Source organism: Amblyomma mixtum, chromosome 3 (genome assembly GCF_055824585.1).
Source record: "Amblyomma mixtum isolate Tamu chromosome 3, ASM5582458v1, whole genome shotgun sequence".
Taxonomy (NCBI): domain Eukaryota; kingdom Metazoa; phylum Arthropoda; class Arachnida; order Ixodida; family Ixodidae; genus Amblyomma; species Amblyomma mixtum.
The window spans coordinates 65,250,948-65,271,591 of record NC_143014.1 but is presented as its reverse complement, the minus strand read 5'-3'; the positions used below and the strand labels follow the sequence as shown (position 1 = coordinate 65,271,591).

Genomic DNA, 20,644 nt, shown 5'->3' with positions numbered 1-20,644 from the left:
GATAGGGAGTGTAGGAGAATTAACCAATATGCCTAAAAAAATTCTTGTTTTTCAAAAGAAAGCCATAGTGGGCATCGACCGACGACTGTGCACAGGCCGCGGTGGCTCAATGGCTATGGGTGTTCGGCCGTGGTGGCAACATTGAGGGCGACGCGAAATACGAAAACGTCCGTGCACTGCGCTGTCAGTACAGGTTAAAGAACTTCAAATGGTCGAAACGAATCTGGAGCCCTCCACTACGGCGCCTCTTTCTCTCTTCCTGCTTTTCATCCCTTCCCTCACGGCGGGGTTGAAGTGTACACCGAGAGTGAAAGTCACTGGGCCTTTCGTTTCCTCATAAACAACCCACCACCACCCTACTGCGACTGTGGAATTCTCCTTCGCTGGCCAGCTAGCTTGGCACATTTGATCGATCCTATTATAGCACGCAGAAGGCTCGGGGCTCTACGCAGTGACAGCACGTAAAAAGCGGCACACTTTTCGAGTCTTCTGAATAGTGAGTACTGTGTGCTGACGCAGGTGTAGCATATGTGCATTGCATGGCTGGGAGTGGGATACGCGACTCAAGAAGCAGCCGTTTCAGGCGCCGCCTGCAGACTGGTTCACGAATAAACGTGCTAAAGCAGGGGCCGTATTCTAAGAGCTGTTCATTTTCCATTGCCCATTCCGCGTCCATTCGGTCCTCTGTCATTGGTCACTCAGATACCCGCGGCTTTCAAGCGTCTGGGGCAAGCGAACTGGCCATTGGGTTGTTGGCGACCAGACCTCACTGTTGGCTGCATTTCGCAGTCAATGGCAGCCAATGGTGAGGTCTGGTCGGCAACCACCCAATGGCTGGGTCGCTTCTCGCAGACGCTTGAAAGCCGCGGGTATATCTGAGTGACCAATCACAGAGGACGGAATGGACGCGGAATGGGCAATGGAAAACGGTCAACTTATACATTAAGGCCCTAGTACTTCGCACTTATTTTTTGCAAAAGGTGATAATGTTCCAGAAGATTTTGAGCACCAGCCTGCATTGTACTAAATGCATGAAGCGCAAGAATTTTAATTTGGAATCCCTTTGACCGATTCGAAATTCGAATGCATGATACACCTACGTATCGACACTGGTTTTTAGGGAACAGCGTTGTCACGTGATTGCGATAGCGCTGTCTGCTCGTGTATATGAGGTGGCCAGGTAATGCTACAAAACTGCTGCGTAAATAATAGCCACGACAACAAAAGAGTGAACAGTGATGGCCCTAGAGAAGTGACCACACCGCAAGTTATCGTTGCACGCCTCCAGATAGCGTATGATGCATATGCTGGAGTAATGGCGTTATGCCAGGCCCGCAGACCACGAATGCAACCACAGGCCTGATTAAAAGTCCACACCACTTGGGTAAATGTTTATTTAAAAAAAAATAATTGTGCACTGGGGCTGAAAGGCGTTATAATACACCTGCAAAGCTCTTTAGTGAAGAGAAACTGCCTTCGTATATCATCCGCGGGCGTCAGCAGTTTGGTGGCCGCTTCGAACGCGATTCGACAATAGCGTGGCACTGGAATCGCCTTAGGGCACGCTGTCCGCACCCTAGGGGAAGAGATCGAAACCGCCGGGCAGCGGTTCGAGGCCGCACTCTTGTCGCCAGTCCTCCACGACGTACGGCTTCGCGATCTCCTTGAAAGTCTTCAGGTTGCAGCGGAATCCCTCGCAGCCGGGAATCTCCAGCCGGTACGGCTTGCGCGTGGTGTCGTTCTTGAAGAGCATCTGAATGTAGAAGTTACCGTCGGCATCCTCATGGAGCTCGGTGATGACCGCTGTCGACGAAGGCACCGCCAGTTGGTTGAAGACACCGAAGGCGGACGTGAACGCCGCGATCAGGACGTCGTGCTAAAACACAGGGATACAAGGAGTGTTTTTTTATCACCACTCAAGACGAGGCGAAATGTAAAGTGGGGACGTAGAATAGAACCGAGCGTGTAGTCATGCTCTCTCAAGCACAGGTACGGTCAAGTCAGAATCAAGGTAACCACTTGAGGCTTAGCCTACCGAGATAGAAGTGCTCTTCCAATGTTTATTTTCCAAGAAGACCGAACAGAATATGTCAGCGTGTCTGGCCGCTTGGTTGGTTTATCTTTCGCCGCCACATTTATTGCGGAGCAAGCGACCGTCACACCAGGAAAAAATTATTGGCCTTGTTAGCCAGACGACAAGCCCAGCGCCTACATATTGGTTGGGAGTAACTTGAACAGTCCAGAAGCTGCAAATGTGAAGAGCTTCAGCTCACACGTATCTGCCTTTATAACGGCAGAATGTGAATATATCCACATTCTTCAGTGCAAAGGCAGCTTTGAGGGCGAAACAATCATTTCGTCGTTAAAAACACGTGCCCTGGGAGTGCATCTGCGTGTATTGCTTGGCAGGCCCCATCAGGTTTCAAGATAGCAAATCCTATCTATTTGCTGTGCCACAATGTTTCTTGGAAAGCGGTCTTGTCCCTTAATAATAAAATTAATACGGCGGAAAGTCACCGCTGCGCGTGGGTTTTAATGTAAATTTAGAAATAAATTGAAGTGAAGCAGTTACCTGTGCTACAAACGAAACAGCATTTCAGAGAGGATGTTTCAAAACAACCGGTAAGCACGATGGAGTGGACTCCTTGTGTCTGTGATTTAGTGCTTTAATTGGAAGGCTATTCTTTGTCCTGTCTTTAGCCAAGCCCACAAAAATCTGGACAAGCGCTTCTGGAAGAGTGCGGAGAGAGGCTAGTTGGTACGACATTATAAGACCAATAAATAACTGCGCAAAAAGGACGGGACAAGAGAGAATAAGCGCACTGCACTCGTCTAGAGTGCGTATTCACTCTTGACCCGTCCTTTTTGCGCAGTTATTTATTGTTCTTATAAAGCGCTTCAAGTCTGCCAAAATTTAAAGCCACTGAAAATTACAAATTACCACTGGAATTTTGAATGTTTCGTACACACCATCGTTTTCCTATGGTTGTCAGAACTAGTCGGAGCGAACACAGGAAGCATTTTATAACTCGGGTACTACAGCGCGTAGGAACAGTAGGTCACCAGCAGCAATATCCTCACGCACCATCTCGCAGCGTTGTTATTTTTCTCTCTCTGAATTACAAGTAAAAATATTCACACTGAGTTAAGCGATGCTCGCTACTGGAGGCCGACAGACTGCGCTATATAGAAATGACCAGTAGTGTGCGAATATATAGGAATACTAATGTACAGCAAAGCTAAGCACGTACACAGCATGGAGCCTTCCTCCCGCATCCGAAGTCGCCCCAACCAAAGGGCTAAAATACACGCATCTTTTTTGAGTACATAAGGAGAAAACGGCGCGGAGAGCGGAGCATAAAAGAGACACTCCACACACAGCGCTGCCTTTACCGAGGCACCTCCAGAAACTGTGTCGATACGCTATGGCAAGCAGGGTCAGTTCAGCAAAGAATAAAACAAAGAAGCGTCCTACTCGACACGCCCAGCAAAAAACTGATACAAACGTGCCAGAAAGCCAAACCCGCTATGATAGAGAAACCGACACCAAGACAGACCGCAGTTACTCAGCCTGAATAAGAATTACTAGTTCAGGTTGTGTCTTGAAGGCCTATTGTCCTTTGTCATGACCAACGTTAAATTAGCTTTTTTTTGTATTCCTTACTAGAAAAAATTTAAATGGTAAATTTGGCGTTTCTTATTAGCTTTAACTGGCTTACCAGGCCCAGAAGATGACTTTCTTTTAAAAATTATTCTATTATGAACAGTTTTTATTCAGCCATCTGCACACAGTAATGAAAAAAAAAACTCGGCAGAGGTTATGTTCTTTTAGCCGCCTATACAAGCTAAACAAGTGAAACCACGGTACCTTCAGAAGCTTTTGTTTACTTCCAACTCCTCTTGACATACGAACCTTGTAACCGTTAGAAAAAAACAAGCAACAAGAAAAACGTACGTACCGCTGCATACATGTATAGCTTGACGTTAGAGTTGCCGTTTATCACAGCGTCTGAGTGCCGCAGGATCTCTCGAATCATAAGACCTGCATCATTGTTATTCAACAAAGCAAGAGCAACCTTCAGTGCAAATGCATTTAACGTGCACAAATCAAAATCGCTTGCAAATGATAGCCACTATGCAGAGGAGTGTTCACAGAGGGGACCTCTAACGTTAGATCTTTTATTGAGATGTAATCGATTCTATTGCGACAATTTTTCACAAGTCTACTTTCCAGTTGCTGGTTCCGATGAGTTGCAGACAAAATGCCACAGATAGCGAAAAAAAAACGCGGAGGGCAACTATGTAAAGTCTAGTTTCTTCTGTTCCACCAAAACGAAAGCAGAGAGCTCACAAACGCACGTCTCAATAGCTTTCATTGTTGCACACACTGTTACTCGAACGGCGCCTATTTTATTCTACTCTATTCTATTCTATTCGATTTTAGAGGACATGCGATTTCGGCTAGAGAAGACTATAGTTAGTGTGCCGCTCGTGGATTTCACTGAGCAGTAAGAGTCGGCACACCGGCCGCAATTGTGGTCACCATCGTCTGTGACCGATCATTCATTACGCACGCCCTTTTAAGTGCATAGCAATGCAGCGTCTTTATTTCAGCCCACCTGCCTTAGCTGTGTTCTTCGAAGAGAAATTGTGCTTGGAGAGGAACTATATTTGAGTGAAATTATGGGTGAAGCATGCAGGATAGCCATACAGGCTTAGTTACATTTCCATTTTTCTTCACTGCAATTACATCTGTAAAAGACGGTACTATATAGGCAACGTTTTACGGCGAGAGCCTTTACTGAGACCCCACCCCACGTGGTCGTGTAATCGAATCCCGTTGTACTAGTAGTCGTAGAAATCCGCAAGCCAAACCAAGAGCTAAGCCAAGACCCAAGCCAAACAAAGAGAAATATAAGACGAGAGAAGAAGAAAAGAACAAGCGAAGAACACAAAAGCAAAGCCAATAAAGAGAACAAGAAGAGGAAGAAGAAAAGAAAAGAAGTAGAAGACAGGAGCCAAGCCAGGAGAGAAAATATGAGGAGAAAGAAGACCAAGAAAAAAAAGAACGAGAAGAAATAAAATAGAAAAGAAAGAAGAGCAGAAGGAAGACAAAGAGAAAAATAAGTGAAGAAGACGGAGAAATTGGGAAAAAATAGCGGCTCTCGTCGACTGTTTTAACTAAGCCTTAGCCTGGTTTAGCGAGTCTTTTTTTGATGGGATGGCATCGTTCGCTTTTTGCTCCGAGCGTAAGCTCATAATGCCATTTGATTTAACACAGCAACAAAAAAAATCATTTACGCATGTACTAATGCAATCGCTCATGTAATATGCATTACCTACACCTTTAATGTGTATTTGAAATAAGTAAATATTGAAAAAATTGCACGAGACTCAAAATTCCGTCAGCGGCAAACTAGGTGTTCTAAGCTATTTTGCCCTCTACCTTCATGGGAAATATGGCAGTGTGACCTTCAAAAAGTGGCATGGCACTGAGATGCCAGCAAAGTGTACTGCTTTTACAGCGTTACCAGTGAAACGCAGTTTCTTCTGTAGCACAAAAAGGGCAGTTTCCTTACATGCGCCTTTCTCCCGCTAATAACGCGTCCTCGCTCCTCTGTTTACCGGTCACTGAGCAATCGTTTTCTCCTCATCTGTACTTTCATAAGTCTTAGTGGCCACCGCAATGCACTCATAATCGCTTGGTTCGTGCCTCAGTACGAGCGAGCCATGGATTTTCGGAAAACCTACTGCACGAGTGCCGTTGACCGGCATGCAAACTGATGGAACGATGTACCAAGTAAAAAGCACAGCCCTGTATCTTACCTGCGCGAAACCTGTTGTGCAGGGTGCTGTTGTAATTGAGTATGGTCGTGTATTTCGCCACCCTGGTCATATTGCCCCAAAGTGGGAGCGCCCAGTCAGGTATCTTCAGGTTGCGGCTCCTCTGTGACAAGACAAACATGAAACGGAGAACCCAGTTAGTGCACAAGGAAGAACACTCGTACGAGTTCCTTTAACCTCGGCAGTTAGGAGTGCTGCTGTCCGTGTTTTCGAGAGATGAATTATGGGAAGGGGCCTTCGATCACTGCGGCACGCGACATGCATGCTCTCCTTGTTCGCACTGTATACAGCAGCTCGCTCTTGAAAAGCTCCTAAACCTCGTTTCAACAAAACCACCTTCATAAATTGCCGTTACATATGAAATTTTACGGTGTGCGAACGAAAATGCCTGCGTTTCGTGCAGAACGCACCACACAAAGCGCGTAATGCGTTCGACTTTTCGGTCCGCTCACTACATCCCGCGCAGTGAGCTCAACCGCCACTGTTGCGTCGTTCAGAGAGAATCGATGAATGCTTCTCTCGGTTAAACAGCTGGTTTGTTCGCTCCTAAATTTCGGACACGGGGGAATTTAGCGGTAATTCTTTTACAGCGACAGCTGTTATGCGCCCTTTCTCGCGCTTGGCGCCGTCGCAGTACTAGTAGTATGTCGTAGTCGTCGGCGTAACCGGTGCGTGCGCTTCCGTGGGAACCACTCGGAGGGTGGTTACCGTGGAAGCAGGAGGGTATGGCGTGTGTGGAGGAATCCGTAACCGGTGGGTGGTTACCACCAAAACCATCTGAAGGGTGGTTAACGTGGAAGGAGGAGGGTATGGAGAGGGTGATTACATCGGGAAACGTCTGGAAGGTGTTCAGTGTAGAAGGAGGATGATGTGGCGAGAGCACAGGAAAGTTCAAGCGGAGGGTATTCACCGCGCAAGGAGAAAGGTATGGCGAGAGCGGAGGGTGCTTGCCACAGGAGCCGCCCAGAGGGTAGTTACCCTAAGGGGGAGGAGGGAACCGTGGAAGGAGGAGTATATGGCGAGAGCGTTGGAATGCGTAGCCGTGGGGTGGTAACCACGGAGACCATCCGCAGGGTGGTTACCGCGGTAGGAGGAGAGACTATATGGCGCGAACGGAGGAATGTAGCACGGTCCATCTGAGGCAGCTGGTGCGAAAGGCGCCGCCCGAGGAGAGGGTTATCTATGGCGCCACGCGTCTATAAAGCTGCGGACTAGAGAGCAGACCTAGATCAGAAACGACTACGCGTGGAAAACTAAAAAGAGTGCCCTAGAACTATCGACATGCGAAGTCGCTCTCATATTCTCTACCACAACATGTAGTAAAATATAAATACCTTAAAAGCTCTCGCTTAACCTCGCGTTACACAGTGGTAACTGTCCTGTCATTTTTCTTTTCATACTACGCTTATGTGGAGCACTTGACTCATTTGGTTAGAATTGATCGGAAGTCCGCATCGTATGCGGTGATGCCAGGCCAAAAAGGACGCTTTCGTGACAGCTGTACCGGCGGCGCCATCTCTCGTCCCCGAGGGGTTCCGCGTCCCTCATCGTTTCGTGTCTCCCTTTCGTCTACTCTCGCAATTCTGCTGACAACAAGTGCTGGCGCTGCCAGTACACGTGCTGCGAAAGTGTCCTTTTTGGTCCGGCATCGTTGCATACGATACGAACTCCCCATTAATTTGCAACGAATAAGACAAGTATCCGACCGAAATGTAGTATTAATAAAAAATTACCGCCGAATGCCTGCTCTGTGCGAAATATGAGCGCGAAGAACTATTCAAGGCACCCCTTTCACAACCCGTACTTTGGGGTCTCATCTGTTAGCAGATGAAATATTGCCTGGGAATTGATTGATTGATTGATTGATTGATTGATTGATTGATTGATTGATTGATTGATTGATTGATTGATTGATTGATTGATTGATTGATTGATTGATTGATTGATTGATTGATTGATAAACTGATTATTTTATTTATCAATTTATTTATTTATTGGATGTTACAATTTTAGCCACGTAACCCTTTCGCATGGTTGCATGGAAGATACGCAGTGTTACGCACAAACGACACGACGTCGGCGTTCTCTAGATACAACGCTAAGAGTCTGTAATAGCTTCAGCAAACTAAGCACTAGCGCACCTGGAAAAGTGGTATAACCGGAATAACTTGAAGGTAAGCGGGTTGAAAACGAAAGCACTCTGTTTCATCTTTCAGCACTAAAAATAAATCTTTGCAGAATACCTTCTTCACAGCGTACATCGTGATGCCAACTGAATGAGAAATCAGGCTTAAACTGTCGGGCATTTTATTTTTTGTTATGCAGTGATCAGGCGCAGCATACGTTGCAGCTTAAGTTTCTTTAGTTTTGAGTGTATTATCACAGCTGAGAATAACAGTATCATCACATGTGGAAATGATTTCTTTATAATTCATTAAATATGGCTCATCTTAATTATGGTCAAATACTTTGTAGTAAGCGGACGATAAATACAAAGAATTTATCCATAGTAATGAGTGACTAACCCAATTTACAATATTTTAGTAAACATTCAATCTAACTTCTTTTTCTCAGTCTCGCGTGGCCAGTGTTTTTAAGCTATATAAACTTCGGTTATTTCTAGGGTATAAAAAAGATATTGTATTACGAAAACGCTCCTCTACAGCAGTCATACACAGTGAAAATAACCGAAATATATCCAATCATACTATTTGTTCGTTTCACGCCCAAGGACTAACTATGACATGCAAAAACGAAGAGAGTTGAGGGGCATGTGCGCCAAGGTGAACAGTGACCAAAGGAAAAAATCCATGCAAAAAGGGGTACCAGAATAGGTACGTGAAACACTTAAAAAAATGTAGTACGTTCAACATTTTGGCTTCAAGAACACAAGAGATCTTTAAAAGGTGCCATCAGCAGCGAGCTAGGGAAGCACTGTTTCAAACCTGAGTGTGTTCCCCAACTCAACCACACCATCATCAGCATCAAACAAAAGAGTGGCGCATGCGTTAGCATGCCTTCAATCGCACTTCGTGACAAAGAAACTGAATAGGTGTGTGATACGGCATGATCTTTTACCACTTGCTATTTTTTAATTTGTTTTTTTTTATGTTCTTTTCGTCTCTTCCATTTCGTATACGCACGAAAGGTGCGTATACGAAACCGACGACCGTGCAATAAGGCGTGTTTGTTAGTCAGCATCATGCTTCCACTTTCCTCTGTCTCGTGTAAGCGTTGTTTTTCGCCTTGTTAATGCTGCAGAAGAGAGCTGATGCCAGCTGGGTGCAAATAAGCTATCCTCTACTAAAAGAAACTGCAATATCCAAATGTATACTTCCGCGATGGCCGCACGACGCGCCACTTTTATGACGCATCTCTGCCATCTGATTTCCTTTGTATCTTTGATACTGTTATTTCGATTACTGTCTCATGGCTGCTGTTTCGTCTTTTTCTTTTCTTTTTGTATTGTTCAACTTTACTACAACGCTGCGTACCAGTGCTGTACTTTCTGCGTTTTTTTTGCCTCCTTTTTTCTGCGCCGATCGAAGCCAAGAGCCAGCCGTGCTTTCTTTTTTTCTGCGAGGCGCCCACCCTTTGTACTCTGTAATAAGGATTGTGTAATTCACTTATGCCTCGCGTCTGGCATACCTCAATGGTGAGTGTGTCCAGCAGATCCCGAACGCTGACCCAGTCTGTCATCTTCTTGCCAGAAAGGTCTTGAAGAGTCTTCATCAAATTCTGGAACAAAAATTCCCCTCCCAGTGCTGAGTGCCACAGTTACGTACACTATACAAGCTTTGCGTCATGCATCACCAATACACGCTCGGTCGATAGGTTTACGGCTTTTGCATATGTAACAAATACTCCGCGTCGCTCATGTAGTTGCCTAAAAATAGGAACATATCCTAAATCGCAGTGCTTAATTAGGAAAGGGCAGATACACACTCCTTTGTGCGGGCCAAACACACGAAAGGAAACTTTTCTTGCGAAGCACACGAAATATCCATTCGTTTGAAATGCAAACAACGCCCGTGTGCTATGCGATGTCATGACGCGCAGAAAACCTCAAGTTTACAAAATCAGTCCGGACCCCTACACTGAGGAGACGCCTCTCTCTCTCTCTCTCTCTCTCTCTCTCTCTCTCTCTCTCTCTCTCTCTCTCTCTCTCTCTCCTTTCGCCCTTTTCTTCATCCCTTCCCTAGTAGTGCAGTTCGGCTGTCCACATTGCGTGAGACAGTCACTGCGTATTTCCTTTCTTCGTAATGGTTTCTTATTATCTATTATTAATACGTATGAACGAAGGAATTTCCGAATAATCTCGCACGAGAGCCTTCAAGCAGTTACTGATAAACGCGTAATCACCGTCCTGCGGACTATTTCTGCAATTTCGTAGTTTTCTAAAAGAAGTTAGGGTTAGTTTTGTAGGAGAATAAAAAGAAATAGAAAAACAAGCGCTCGGAGCAAAACTCACAGCATTGCTTCTCAACACTTCAGCGCCTTCCGGTGACTCGCGAATTCTTTCCAGCTCTTCGTCATCCCTCGGACAAACTGCGTCTTCATACAGCATCTGTGAGAAATTTGTATTAAGGAGCGTTCATGCGTTGTCAAAAGCCAATAAGCAAAAATAACGTAGAAGGTTTAAGCATCGCCATAACAAAAAAAAAGGACATTCCAGCCAAACTACCAACCGAAGGATCACAGCTCTGTACATTTTGTGCTTTGTAGTAAGTGCCACAAACGTGCGATTTCCTTGACATCTTTCTGCTTAATGCACTCACTCATTAATTTTCGACAAGAAGCTCATCCAGAAAACTATGTCAAGGACCATCAAAACTGATGTATTTTTCTGCGTTTTGAGAAAAGCATCTATGCTTCTTGTTTTTCCTAATTCCGCTGAATGAGGGGGGGGGGGGGGGGGGGGTGTTCTCGAACCGTTCCGAGTTCTGTGCATGCATAGCACGGGTCAAAACTTACGCCGTCCAGGTCGACCGGCATCGTTTGTATGGGCACGGGCTGCCAGTCGACTTCACTGTTCCACACCTTCTTGTCCCGCGGGGGGTAGAGGCCGTACAGGTTTGTCTCGATGCTCTCCAAGCACCGATCTCGTCCAGAGCTCCTCGCCCGCATCTGACAATCGTGAATTAATTGTACGCAACGCGTTAACGCACGAAGATCAGTCCTTTTTGAGATTTGCATGACGAATGACGCATGTTAATAGTGAGAAGAAAACGATTACGCTGAAAAAAAAAGACAATAGGTTGAACGGTTTGAGTTTCTTGGAGCTGGTTTTATACTTACTTGTCCTTCACGCTGTAGTCATTGTTGTGCAGGACAGACAGAACAGTGGTTAGCGAATAAATAAAGAAAGTAAATGTATGCAGACAAATACTTTGCCTCTCCTCCCAATCACATCTGCGAAGCCCCCTTTTTTTATTTTCCGGTCTTTCAGCGATCACTCGCCCCTGGTTTAGCGAAACAAACTTTACTCACCTCGTTAGGGTCATATGTCAAGAAGTCTTCGTACTTCGTCCTGAGATATCGACCAAGGTTGTACTGATCGTTTTTACCTTTCTGCAAAAAGAAAAAAAAATGCGTTTCGAAATGTGACTTGTGCTCAAAAATCTCGGCTTCACACTCTGCCTAATACTGGTGTGAAATTTTAGTCCCGTTCCAAATCCGTGCCTTATCGGCGTCCCTTCATTTAACCCTCTTGATTTTCTTTGCGCAAGAAAAACACTTTGTGCCTCTACCGCGCTTTCTGTTTTAAGACGTGAAGCCTATTGTGGTCAGTTGGCGCTGTCTGTATATGCACCCTTTTGCGCTTCTAGCAAGCGTCACCATAGACCTTTCCAAAAAAATTGGAGTGGTTTAGCTCTGGTAAAACCTGGTTGGTTGCAAAAGCAAGAGAAGCAGTAGAGCAACTAGATTCAGATATACGAGTAGACTCTTCGTCGGTGACTTCCATGGCTAGACTCCTCGAGGAGCGCGGCACGACCGGCTCCCCTGGCTGCGGTGGAGAAAGCAAGCTGACGTCACGCGTCGCCATAGCAACGGAGAGGCTGACGTCACACCATCTGTTAGGCGCGGCGGCGGTTCCTGGAGGAGCAGGGGGTCCACGGGCCACGGACCACGCGACGAGCGGTTAGACTTGGCGTAGTACTGCTTTCGCAATAGAAGTGCTTGCATCTCGTCGTCGTTGTGAGCTCCGCATTTTTCTGGCACCGAAGCCGCGAAGCAAATGGTAACGCAACCTTTCCCCTACTAGTCGCAACAACGCATCATACTCGCGCTTTGACTCTGATTTTCTTACTTCAAGACAGTGAAAATTAGTTCGTTCGAAATTTTGTTTACAATAATTGCACTGTTACTCCTCACTGCCGAAGGCTCAAGGAAGCATTCGACGCTGAGCCTGTGATTTAGGCGAAATGTAACCTCTGCAACTTCAATCGGCTTTAACTTTTTTTTTTTTTAAGGCGCGCGGAACTTCCGAAGCACCCGTTTCCAAAGAGCAGTGCCCGGGAAGAGGCGAGAAAAGATGTTACCGGTGTTCGACATCGCGTTCGCGTTATGAAAAATCTAATCGGCACTCTATTGCTGGCCCCCAAAAGCGGATAATCACTTCGCCCCACGGTAATCGTTTCCACACATCGTCTTCGCTAGTACTCGGGGGCGAACACCGTGGTTTAAATTCACATCTGTCACACATCACATCACATCAGCAAATTCACATCAGCAAATTCACATCAGCACTTATGGAGTATGGCTGAACCGACCAGACTCTTGCTCGTGCTCTTTTTCAAGCAATGAAAAAAGAAAACAAAAGATGCGCCGATAGCGATGCACTTGGCCCCGTTGGATGCACGTTCCCCTGAGGTAGCTTACGCAAGCAAACCGCGGGACGCGCCTCTATTCAAAACCGCGGCGAAGGGCCACAGTCCTGAGCAGCGGGCGCGACTACCGGCGCGCACCAGAGCCCGAGAAGCGGCTACGCGAAGCTGGTGTCGTATGACGCGCGATAATGGCCGCGAAGGAGTTAATGGGCGCGTGAAAAATCGCGCTTCTCAGTACGCGCCTCGGGCTTCACTGAAATATAATATGCTGTAAAGTTTAAGGAGCAGGAGCCGCGCCGGACAAGCGCGACGAGTGATTTATGCCTCCCGTCGCCAAACTCGCACCACATTGTCTTTCAAAGGGCTCCCCTCTCTCTTTTTTTCGCGTTCTTTTTTTCTCCCTTCAGTAAGAGCAGCACTACAGCGAGAAAACAAGGACAAGAGGGGGCGAGAGATTGGAGAGAAATTGTGCGCGCGAGCAGAAACAGACAAAATTGTCTCGCCGAGATGGGCTCCGGTGTAGGTGCCCGCAGCGCTTGCCGAGACAGATTTATCACTGCTTCTCCTCGCTCGCTGAGCGACGGGTTCACGCGACGAGAGGTCTGCTGCACAAGGACGTAATGCGACCTCAAGGAGTCGCTGACCGAAGGGCGGTGGGGCCCGTAGCGGCAAGTGGGAGTCCCTCGGCTTGCGTGCGACGCAGGCCAGCAAAACTTCAGTGCCTGCTTCTGCGCTAATCGCATCTTCTTTCCTTCCAGTTTTCGTTTTAATCCTGCGTAGCCTTGATATTTTAGTGCGTTCGTGAGAAAGCCCACTAGACAACGGTAATTTTTGCTGCTGGCAACTTTGCCGAAAACGTAACTTTTCCACTTCTTTTTTTTTTTTTGTCGTTTAGTGGTGCACTCGTATAGGTTTTAGATATTTCAAAAAATTAACTTGACTAGTTTAACTGAATATTTGCGCAATCAGTGCCAAGAAACACGCTGTAGATAGCGCCAAACTTTTGAATTGGTACGCCTGTATGCTTTCGCGGGAAGTTCAAATGCCTGCTCGTACTTCATTGGGATGGCTAACACTCCGGTACGCGACAAGTACAGGTGTGAGGGAAGCACTGAACAGCCCCCCCAGGTTTCTTACACTTCCTGACGTCCGAACCCTTAAGCTACGGGCTGCTTTGAGCTGGCGGCACACCTGCAAGATCCCAAGCGACCTTTGCCTCATCGGTCAACCACACGGAAAACTACGCGGCTTTGGCTGAAGTACTCGAAGTTTGCAGACGTCAGAGACCGCTCATGGCCTCTGTGCATGCATACTTTTGTGTACTAGCTATGCCTTTTTTTTTTGCTGTCTTCTTTTTTCCGTTTGTGCTTTTCTCTCTCTTCCTTCTCTTGAGTACGGCAGCAAACTGGACTTGAGTCCTCTTAACACCCCAGCCTTCCCTTTATATTTTCTTTTTTTTCTCATCGTCTCTCGGTTAATTATAAAACCACTTCGAGCCATCCATGTGTGGTCCCCAATGACGTACGTGGGTTATGTGCCCGAGACCCTCCGGAAAATCGCTGGGTGAGTTCGGGTCATTCGGGTACAGCGACGTCGGCGTGCGGTCTCCATGGCGAAACATCTGCAACAGAACGAACAAACCAATTAACGTATGTGTAAACGGAACATTTCAGCTGCGCAAATAAATGCTTCACAGCGTAAATCATGTGACAAAGGCGCAGCAGAAATTTTAGCCCGAGGGAACGCGCAGTAAATGCGCCTCCGAGTCCAAGCACTCTCGGAAACGTCGCTAAGGTGACTACTCGGCGTATGCGCGGATACTGCGTTCAAACGGAAATGAAAAGCGTGCGAACCGTAATTCATCCGGTCCGAACGTTTAAGAGTACCTGTGATCGGACCGAGCCCATCCATTCTAATCTACCGTCGCTTACTTCGTGTAGGAGGCAGGAAGGGTTGCAAAGAGAGAATACGCAATCTGAATTGTAAAGGAAGTCGGCCGAGCCGGACTGGCTGTCCCCGCATCGAAAGTGGCCGAAGTCGCAGGACGCTTCGAGGAACACGTCGCCCCGACAGGCTGAGTCCGCGCGAGGAACCTAGCGGCCGCGACGGGGCTGCCTCAATGAGCCACGAGCGAAGAGTTAGACGCCAAAGACGGCACCCTTTTCAGCGCTCAGAGCGCGTGATGAACGAGCTGCCGGCGGCTGAATGCCGGCGCGAACGCTGCTCGTATTTCACGCGCTGCTACCGCCGGTGCGGGCGTAGAGGCCGCTGCCAGGCGGCACAGGCAGCGGATGCGCGACGCTTCCTTCGAAGTGCGTGCGAATTGCTTCGGCTGAGAGCGCTTTGCGAAGCATCGACGACCGCCGCTCCGCGCCTGCATGCAGCGTCCATTCGGTGTCCGTAAGCTCAGACGACGCGACTTCAACTCCGGCGCCAAAGGTACGAAACGAATTAACTGCGGCGCAGGTGATATCAGCAGTTGAAAAACCCGAGGCCCCTCCGTCCCTCTGCCTAGTGAACATGAGCATGAGTTGAGGACAATAACCGAAACAATATACTGCTGTCAGGCGCAAGATGGCAGTAACTATTTTCGAACATCGGTGCACGCAGCAGACGGAAGGTTAGGCGCCGCTCTTGGAGGGGGTGGGGGGAGAGGTTCTGTTTAAACAATGTATTTCTTGAACTTTTTCGTCAAAAGGATGAAAGCCAATGTAGTCTTCCGTGAAAAACTTCTCGTTTGGGCGAAAAATCTACGAAAGATCCCCAGAGAAGCAACCCAGGAGGCAGGTGGGCCACCTGGATGGCGTAATCTTAGGGCGTCATCACAACCTGCCCACCGGATTGTGAGAAAGCTGCGCAACGTGGCAGGAGGCGCCTAAATTAATTACTGGTGGCGCGAGATTGCTCGGAACAACCTGGATCGCACAAGTCCCACCGGTGGCAGCACCTGCCGTCCCAGGGCAGTGGCGCACCGCTTAACCGCTGCACCACTGCCCCGCTGTGCCGGGAGCGGTATGCGGGCTCCTGGGGATCTATGAATGTCAAGTAAAAGAAGACCAATTCAGTATATACGGGGAATGACACATTAGCTATCGCGTCATACACTTAAGGGGGTTAGCGCGCAGATCAGAAGGGGTGCGGCGGCTACGTAGAGCCATGCCGAGGTAGATTTGCCAGCTGCGTGGCATCGGGTTACATCACGCCGCAGCGCGCGGAGACTGCGTTCACAAAGTGAGTGGGCGAGCTTACGCCTTTTCACATGTAAGCAGTCTTGAGTGGCTATGTTTCAGACCTCACCAGTCATGGCCAAAGAGTTCCGGTCAATGCTGGCAATTGAAGTTCAGAGGCGGGCAGAAGTCAATTTGCTGCAGTTTATGCAATGTTCCTACACGCGAATATCAAAACGAGGGGTGCCACGCTACAAAGAACAAGTTTCGAGTGCGGCTGGTACACTGATACATTGAGCGAGCTGTACCAGCCACTTGCAATACTCCTTCAACGCAGTGATATTCATTCTCACCATGTCTGTGCACGTGATGCGTGAACATTGTGCGCAAACACGGCAAGCACAAGAGAAAAACAGCTGTTAAAAACTCGGGCACTATCCCTGAGCAATAAAGGACAAAATTTTTGACCAAATGTTTATTTGTTCCTAATCTAAACAAATAAGCACAAAACACAATGCGCAAGGGTCGAGGGGTAGCCTCGATCAGTCTGCTAGCCAACGTTTCGACAAGAGGACTGATCCCAGACGAAGACCAGTCCTCTTGTCGAAACGTTGGCTAGCAGACTGAGGCTCCCCCTTGAGCCTCGTTTATATTGTTTTGTGTTGTCAAGAATCCCATCTTCCAGCCTTCTCCCTATACCGTGGATCCCTAAACAAAGAAAGTTCGTTTGACATTTTCTCGCGGTGTAAGGATGGCAGTCTCAGCAAATCCACGGCTATAGGAGGGCAGGGCAGGTGAAATAAATACAACATATAGCAATCTGCACAGCTGGGGACCATAACAGCAATATATAACAAGCATGATGGGCTTGCGCCAAGTCCTGCCCATTCCAATTACTCTCTTTTTTTTTTAGCGCATTGATAGCCACAAGAAATGAAAGACGGAACAGCGAATGATATTGAGCGCGGATAAAGGAGGTAGCAAGGGGTTTATGCAATTCATATAAGACTCATTGATGGTTTCAACATTGACAGAAACAAAAACACATGCAAGATTCAACAAGAATTTCTTTGCAGGAAGTAACCGGAACTTTCTCGAAGCGCTTTAGAAATTATGTAATAGATCGCATAGTGGAAGCGCACTGGAACATGCTAGTTGTTAAGCCTCGTCCTATTAATTACTGTAGCGCTTCACTCGGATAATGAGCCCCAGCGAATGGCGACCCTAGGCTCTAAGAACGCCTCCACTGGAAGGAGCAGTTAGACTGGCGTCGGAATCACTTAGGTCACAGCATCTGGTTGTCTTTTATTAAAGGACCCTGTCTGGTTGCTTACACTGTTGTCATTCGTGTATTCTTACCTTAAAAAATTCGTAAAAACTCACTCCTCTCTTATATACCGCAAGAAAGTCACATGTTTTCTCGCCTCTACCCATTTTCTTTCCTTTCTTCTTCAGACATAGCTGTTAACAAACCTTCGTAACGTAAAGTTATTTATGACTCCAAGTATAAGTTATTCGGCTCGCTGTGAGCGCAGTTTGTTTGTTTTTTTCTTGTTTTTCGATGCCGTTTGTGAGCATTCAGGTGAGTCCTATTACGAAGATACCAACAAAAAAAAGACAAAAACAAACGGTCGTTGCAGTTTGAATTATTTATGTGGCTGGTATTCTACACAAACGCCTGATTTCATCAGCATCCACAGAAAAAAAAAGGTTTGTTCGTTTCAGCTGAATTAAAAAACACAATGATGTGGACTTCGTATAGGTTGACTCGCTGCACTGTGTCACAGCGCAGAAAAATTTCAGGATACGAAAGCACAAAGAACATCTACGCGAGCGGGATGAATAATGCAACCGTACAACAACAGCACCCCAGATCGTGCATGCTGCTCTTCGCGGCAACCAAATTCACCAAACTCTGGATGTATTCGTACCATAGCAGGTTCTCTGAGTCACAGAGTCACAACCCCCGTGTTTCCTTCACGGATCATGCTGGCTTTTGGACATCACTATCACCATAAAAAGAAAGAAGTGCGAAGACAAAGATGCAGAGATTATATAACCTTCCCCGCATTTCACAAGGGTTCACGTAGTCTTCGCCAGCTCCTGAACCATCCTTATCAATATTGATGTTGTAATTCTTCAGAAAGAATTATGCGGCTGATTTGGAAGCCTTACGACGTCCTGCACGAGCAATATTTTTTCGGAAGTCGTTGAGCTAAAGTAGCTCCACTTGACTGAATCACTCACCAGCCAGCCACCGGCGAGCGCTCGGCGGACGCTTCTGAATGCGCGACATTTGCGGCGGCCAGGCTACTTGGAACACAGCGAGCTATGCATTTACGTCAGAGCGCGAAAACGGCCACGACAGGTGACAAAGCGTGCCGCGGCCAGCTCTGGCAGGCCTAAGGGGAAGAAGAAGATTAACGGGCGGCGCTGATCGGCTACTCACGACGTGTAGCTGGCGCAGGCTGCTCGGCTCGATGCATTGCTGTATGCTGCGCGCGGCCGCGCCGGCCGCCAAAACCAGGAGACACGCGAGCTTCATGGCTCGGGGGCAGAGGGGCTCTAAGCGGCCGGCCACGCGGTCTCTGTTTTTGAGGGACTGGCACTCAAGGACGGCGCGGTGCGAGCTTACGGCTGCTGCCGCGCGTGCACAAGTGGCCGGTCACGCTGGACCAATCAGCGCGGCCAGGTCCCGCGTACGGCCCGCTGGTTGGCACGGGCCCGTCCCGATAGCGTCGCCAGAGGCCACTTGCACGGACACCCCGAGCGGCCAAAGCCCGCAACGCGCCAGTTGTAAAACAAGGACTGCACGAAACCCGAGGAGGGGCTCAATAAAGAAACAGCGGACGTCCTCGTATCTTGTCCTCGCCTCGGTGCGATGGAGACGCGACAGACGAGACGTTCTCTGCTGCCGAGTACTGCTGACGGCAGGCGAGGGAGCGGTGCAGCAGAGCTCTGTGTTTCTGAGCGCGCGGGGAGCCGCAACAACGCGATAATATACTAGTACGTAATCCAGCTTCCCGCCAGCTGTGTCACCCGCACCTGCAACTGGAGGAAGCTGCTGTGTTGAGGCCCTCATTTGCATTCTCGCTCTAGTCACCCTCGCGATATTCTCAAATTCGCAGTCCAGATGCCCACCCAGATAAGGGCTCCTTTTACTTTTCCCTGGCTGCACAAGGTTCTGACGCTACGAGTCTCGCTGTAGCAACACATATCCCACCCACTTCCAGCGTATCAGAAAGCACAAAGATGATGAATAAGCTTTGTTATGGGCGTTTCGTGGCGTTTGCCAATCACCATCTCGCATTCCGGGACAAAATTGTTGTGAATGCGGCCAGGTTTCGCTTGGCAGGAGGTCCTTATATGCCTAAAACTAAGCATGAACATTTCTAATGCAAACAAGTAGAGTTGAATCTGCATGCCAACAACTCAAAAGTGGCCAAAAGTAAATTACACGGAAGGAGATCCAACTTGCAAGGCCGACCGTCCTAAATACGACAGCAGCAACCGAGACAGCGGTTCCCCGGTGTATCGCGGTGGCCGTATCCCAAATGGCGGCTAAATGGTACACCAGCGTCAATGAACGAAATGGAAAACGAAAATTGCCTCTTTGGTTCCATATGAGACGGCGTGCATGTGCGCTGAAGGCCTGCCCTTCCTTGACACCTTCCTCCTTCAGACTTACCTTACTGTGGTTGTACGGGATGTAATACAACGGTCAGCCTAACTTCCTTAGTGAGAAAAATGTACAAGGTGCGCAAGCCGTTGGAGTGGCACAGGCTCCATACTAATGGGCATTTTTTTTTATTGCCGTCAAACAATCGACACAAAGTGCAAGCACAGCATGCATTCATTTAGTTCTTAACAATAAAAAAGGATGAAGTGTGTCCAGCATCCACAGAAGGCTGAGTATGCTAACGAAGACGATACCATTGGGAAGAGTAATGAGTGCAGATTGACCAATATTAAAGGGACCGCTCAATGCGCCCTCCAGATGCTGGGGTTCCCTTTTCTCCGAGGTTTTCCGTTCTCTTTTGATATCTTTCTTGTTCTGGAAGGTGCAACGGCGGCCCGAACCCTGGGCGGAGGCCTTTTTTTTTTAACTCGAAGACTTGCCATGTGGCATAAAAAAGAGGCTGTCGATAAGCTAAAGTATACAGCTAAAGTATATAGTAGGCTTCTGCTCTTAGCGTTGTCCATTAGCCACAAGGAAAGGTGTTCCTCCCTTGTAGCCGTCAGTCCAACTTCCAGTAATCGTCTTCTTGAGTCCTGCGTCCCTGGGCATGTTGACAAAAGGTGGCGAACATTCACCTTAGCGGCCGGCGTGGAACATTTGGGACATGTACCGGGCACTGCATCTTCCTGAGAGTCCCATCAGCACGTCACCGACGGAGTAAGGGCCGCCTCAGCCCTTATCCTTCTAAGGGATACCTCCTCCAACTACTTTAAGATATTAGGGAGGGGGTAAGTGGCTGAAGGAAACAGGGCACGTGTGCTTCTTCTTATAGAGGACTACAAGATGGGAAGACCAGAGCGGAGATCAAAGGGAGTCTAGCTGGGGAGTCATTCGTATTTGGGGATTGGTGTGTAAGGGCGAAAGAGAAAAGTATACAACACTTGTACCTTACCGGTACTCACCTATGAGGCAGAAACGTGGAGGCTAACGGAAAGGGTTCAGCTTAAGCTAAGGACAACGCAGCAAGCTATGGAAAGAAGAATGATAGGTGTAACGTTAAGAGACCGGGAGTGGGCAGAGTGAGTGAAGGAACAAACGCGGGTTAATGACATTCAAGTAGAAAT

The 20,644-nt window shown here is 47.8% G+C and overlaps 1 protein-coding gene across 1 annotated transcript; it reads right to left on the bottom strand.

Moving 5' to 3' along the window:
• Nucleotides 1-1,363: 1,363 nt before the first annotated feature.
• On the bottom strand, nt 1,364-18,481 carry LOC149350465 (testicular acid phosphatase homolog). The gene is made up of 9 exons (XM_089579502.1): nt 18,291-18,481; nt 14,200-14,295; nt 11,335-11,415; nt 10,819-10,971; nt 10,316-10,411; nt 9,493-9,582; nt 5,827-5,947; nt 3,960-4,042; nt 1,364-1,876 (listed from the first exon to the last, which is right to left on the bottom strand). Exons 1-9 carry the CDS (start codon nt 18,384-18,386, stop codon nt 1,577-1,579), a joined length of 1,116 nt encoding a protein of 371 aa, XP_089435628.1. The 5' UTR covers nt 18,387-18,481; the 3' UTR covers nt 1,364-1,576.
• Nucleotides 18,482-20,644: the final 2,163 nt, after the last annotated feature.

Excerpts from the sequence above, each read along its gene's own strand:
- LOC149350465 (XM_089579502.1), bottom strand. The coding sequence starts at position 18,386 with ATGAAGCTCGCGTGTCTCCTGGTTTTGGCGGCCGGCGCGGCCGCGCGC. Across the intron at positions 10,972-11,334 it reads TGACATATGACCCTAACGAG|ATGCGGGCGAGGAGCTCTGG; the intron begins GTGAGTAAAGTT and ends CACGATTGTCAG. Across the intron at positions 9,583-10,315 it reads AAGTGTTGAGAAGCAATGCT|AATTTGATGAAGACTCTTCA; the intron begins GTGAGTTTTGCT and ends TTTTTGTTCCAG.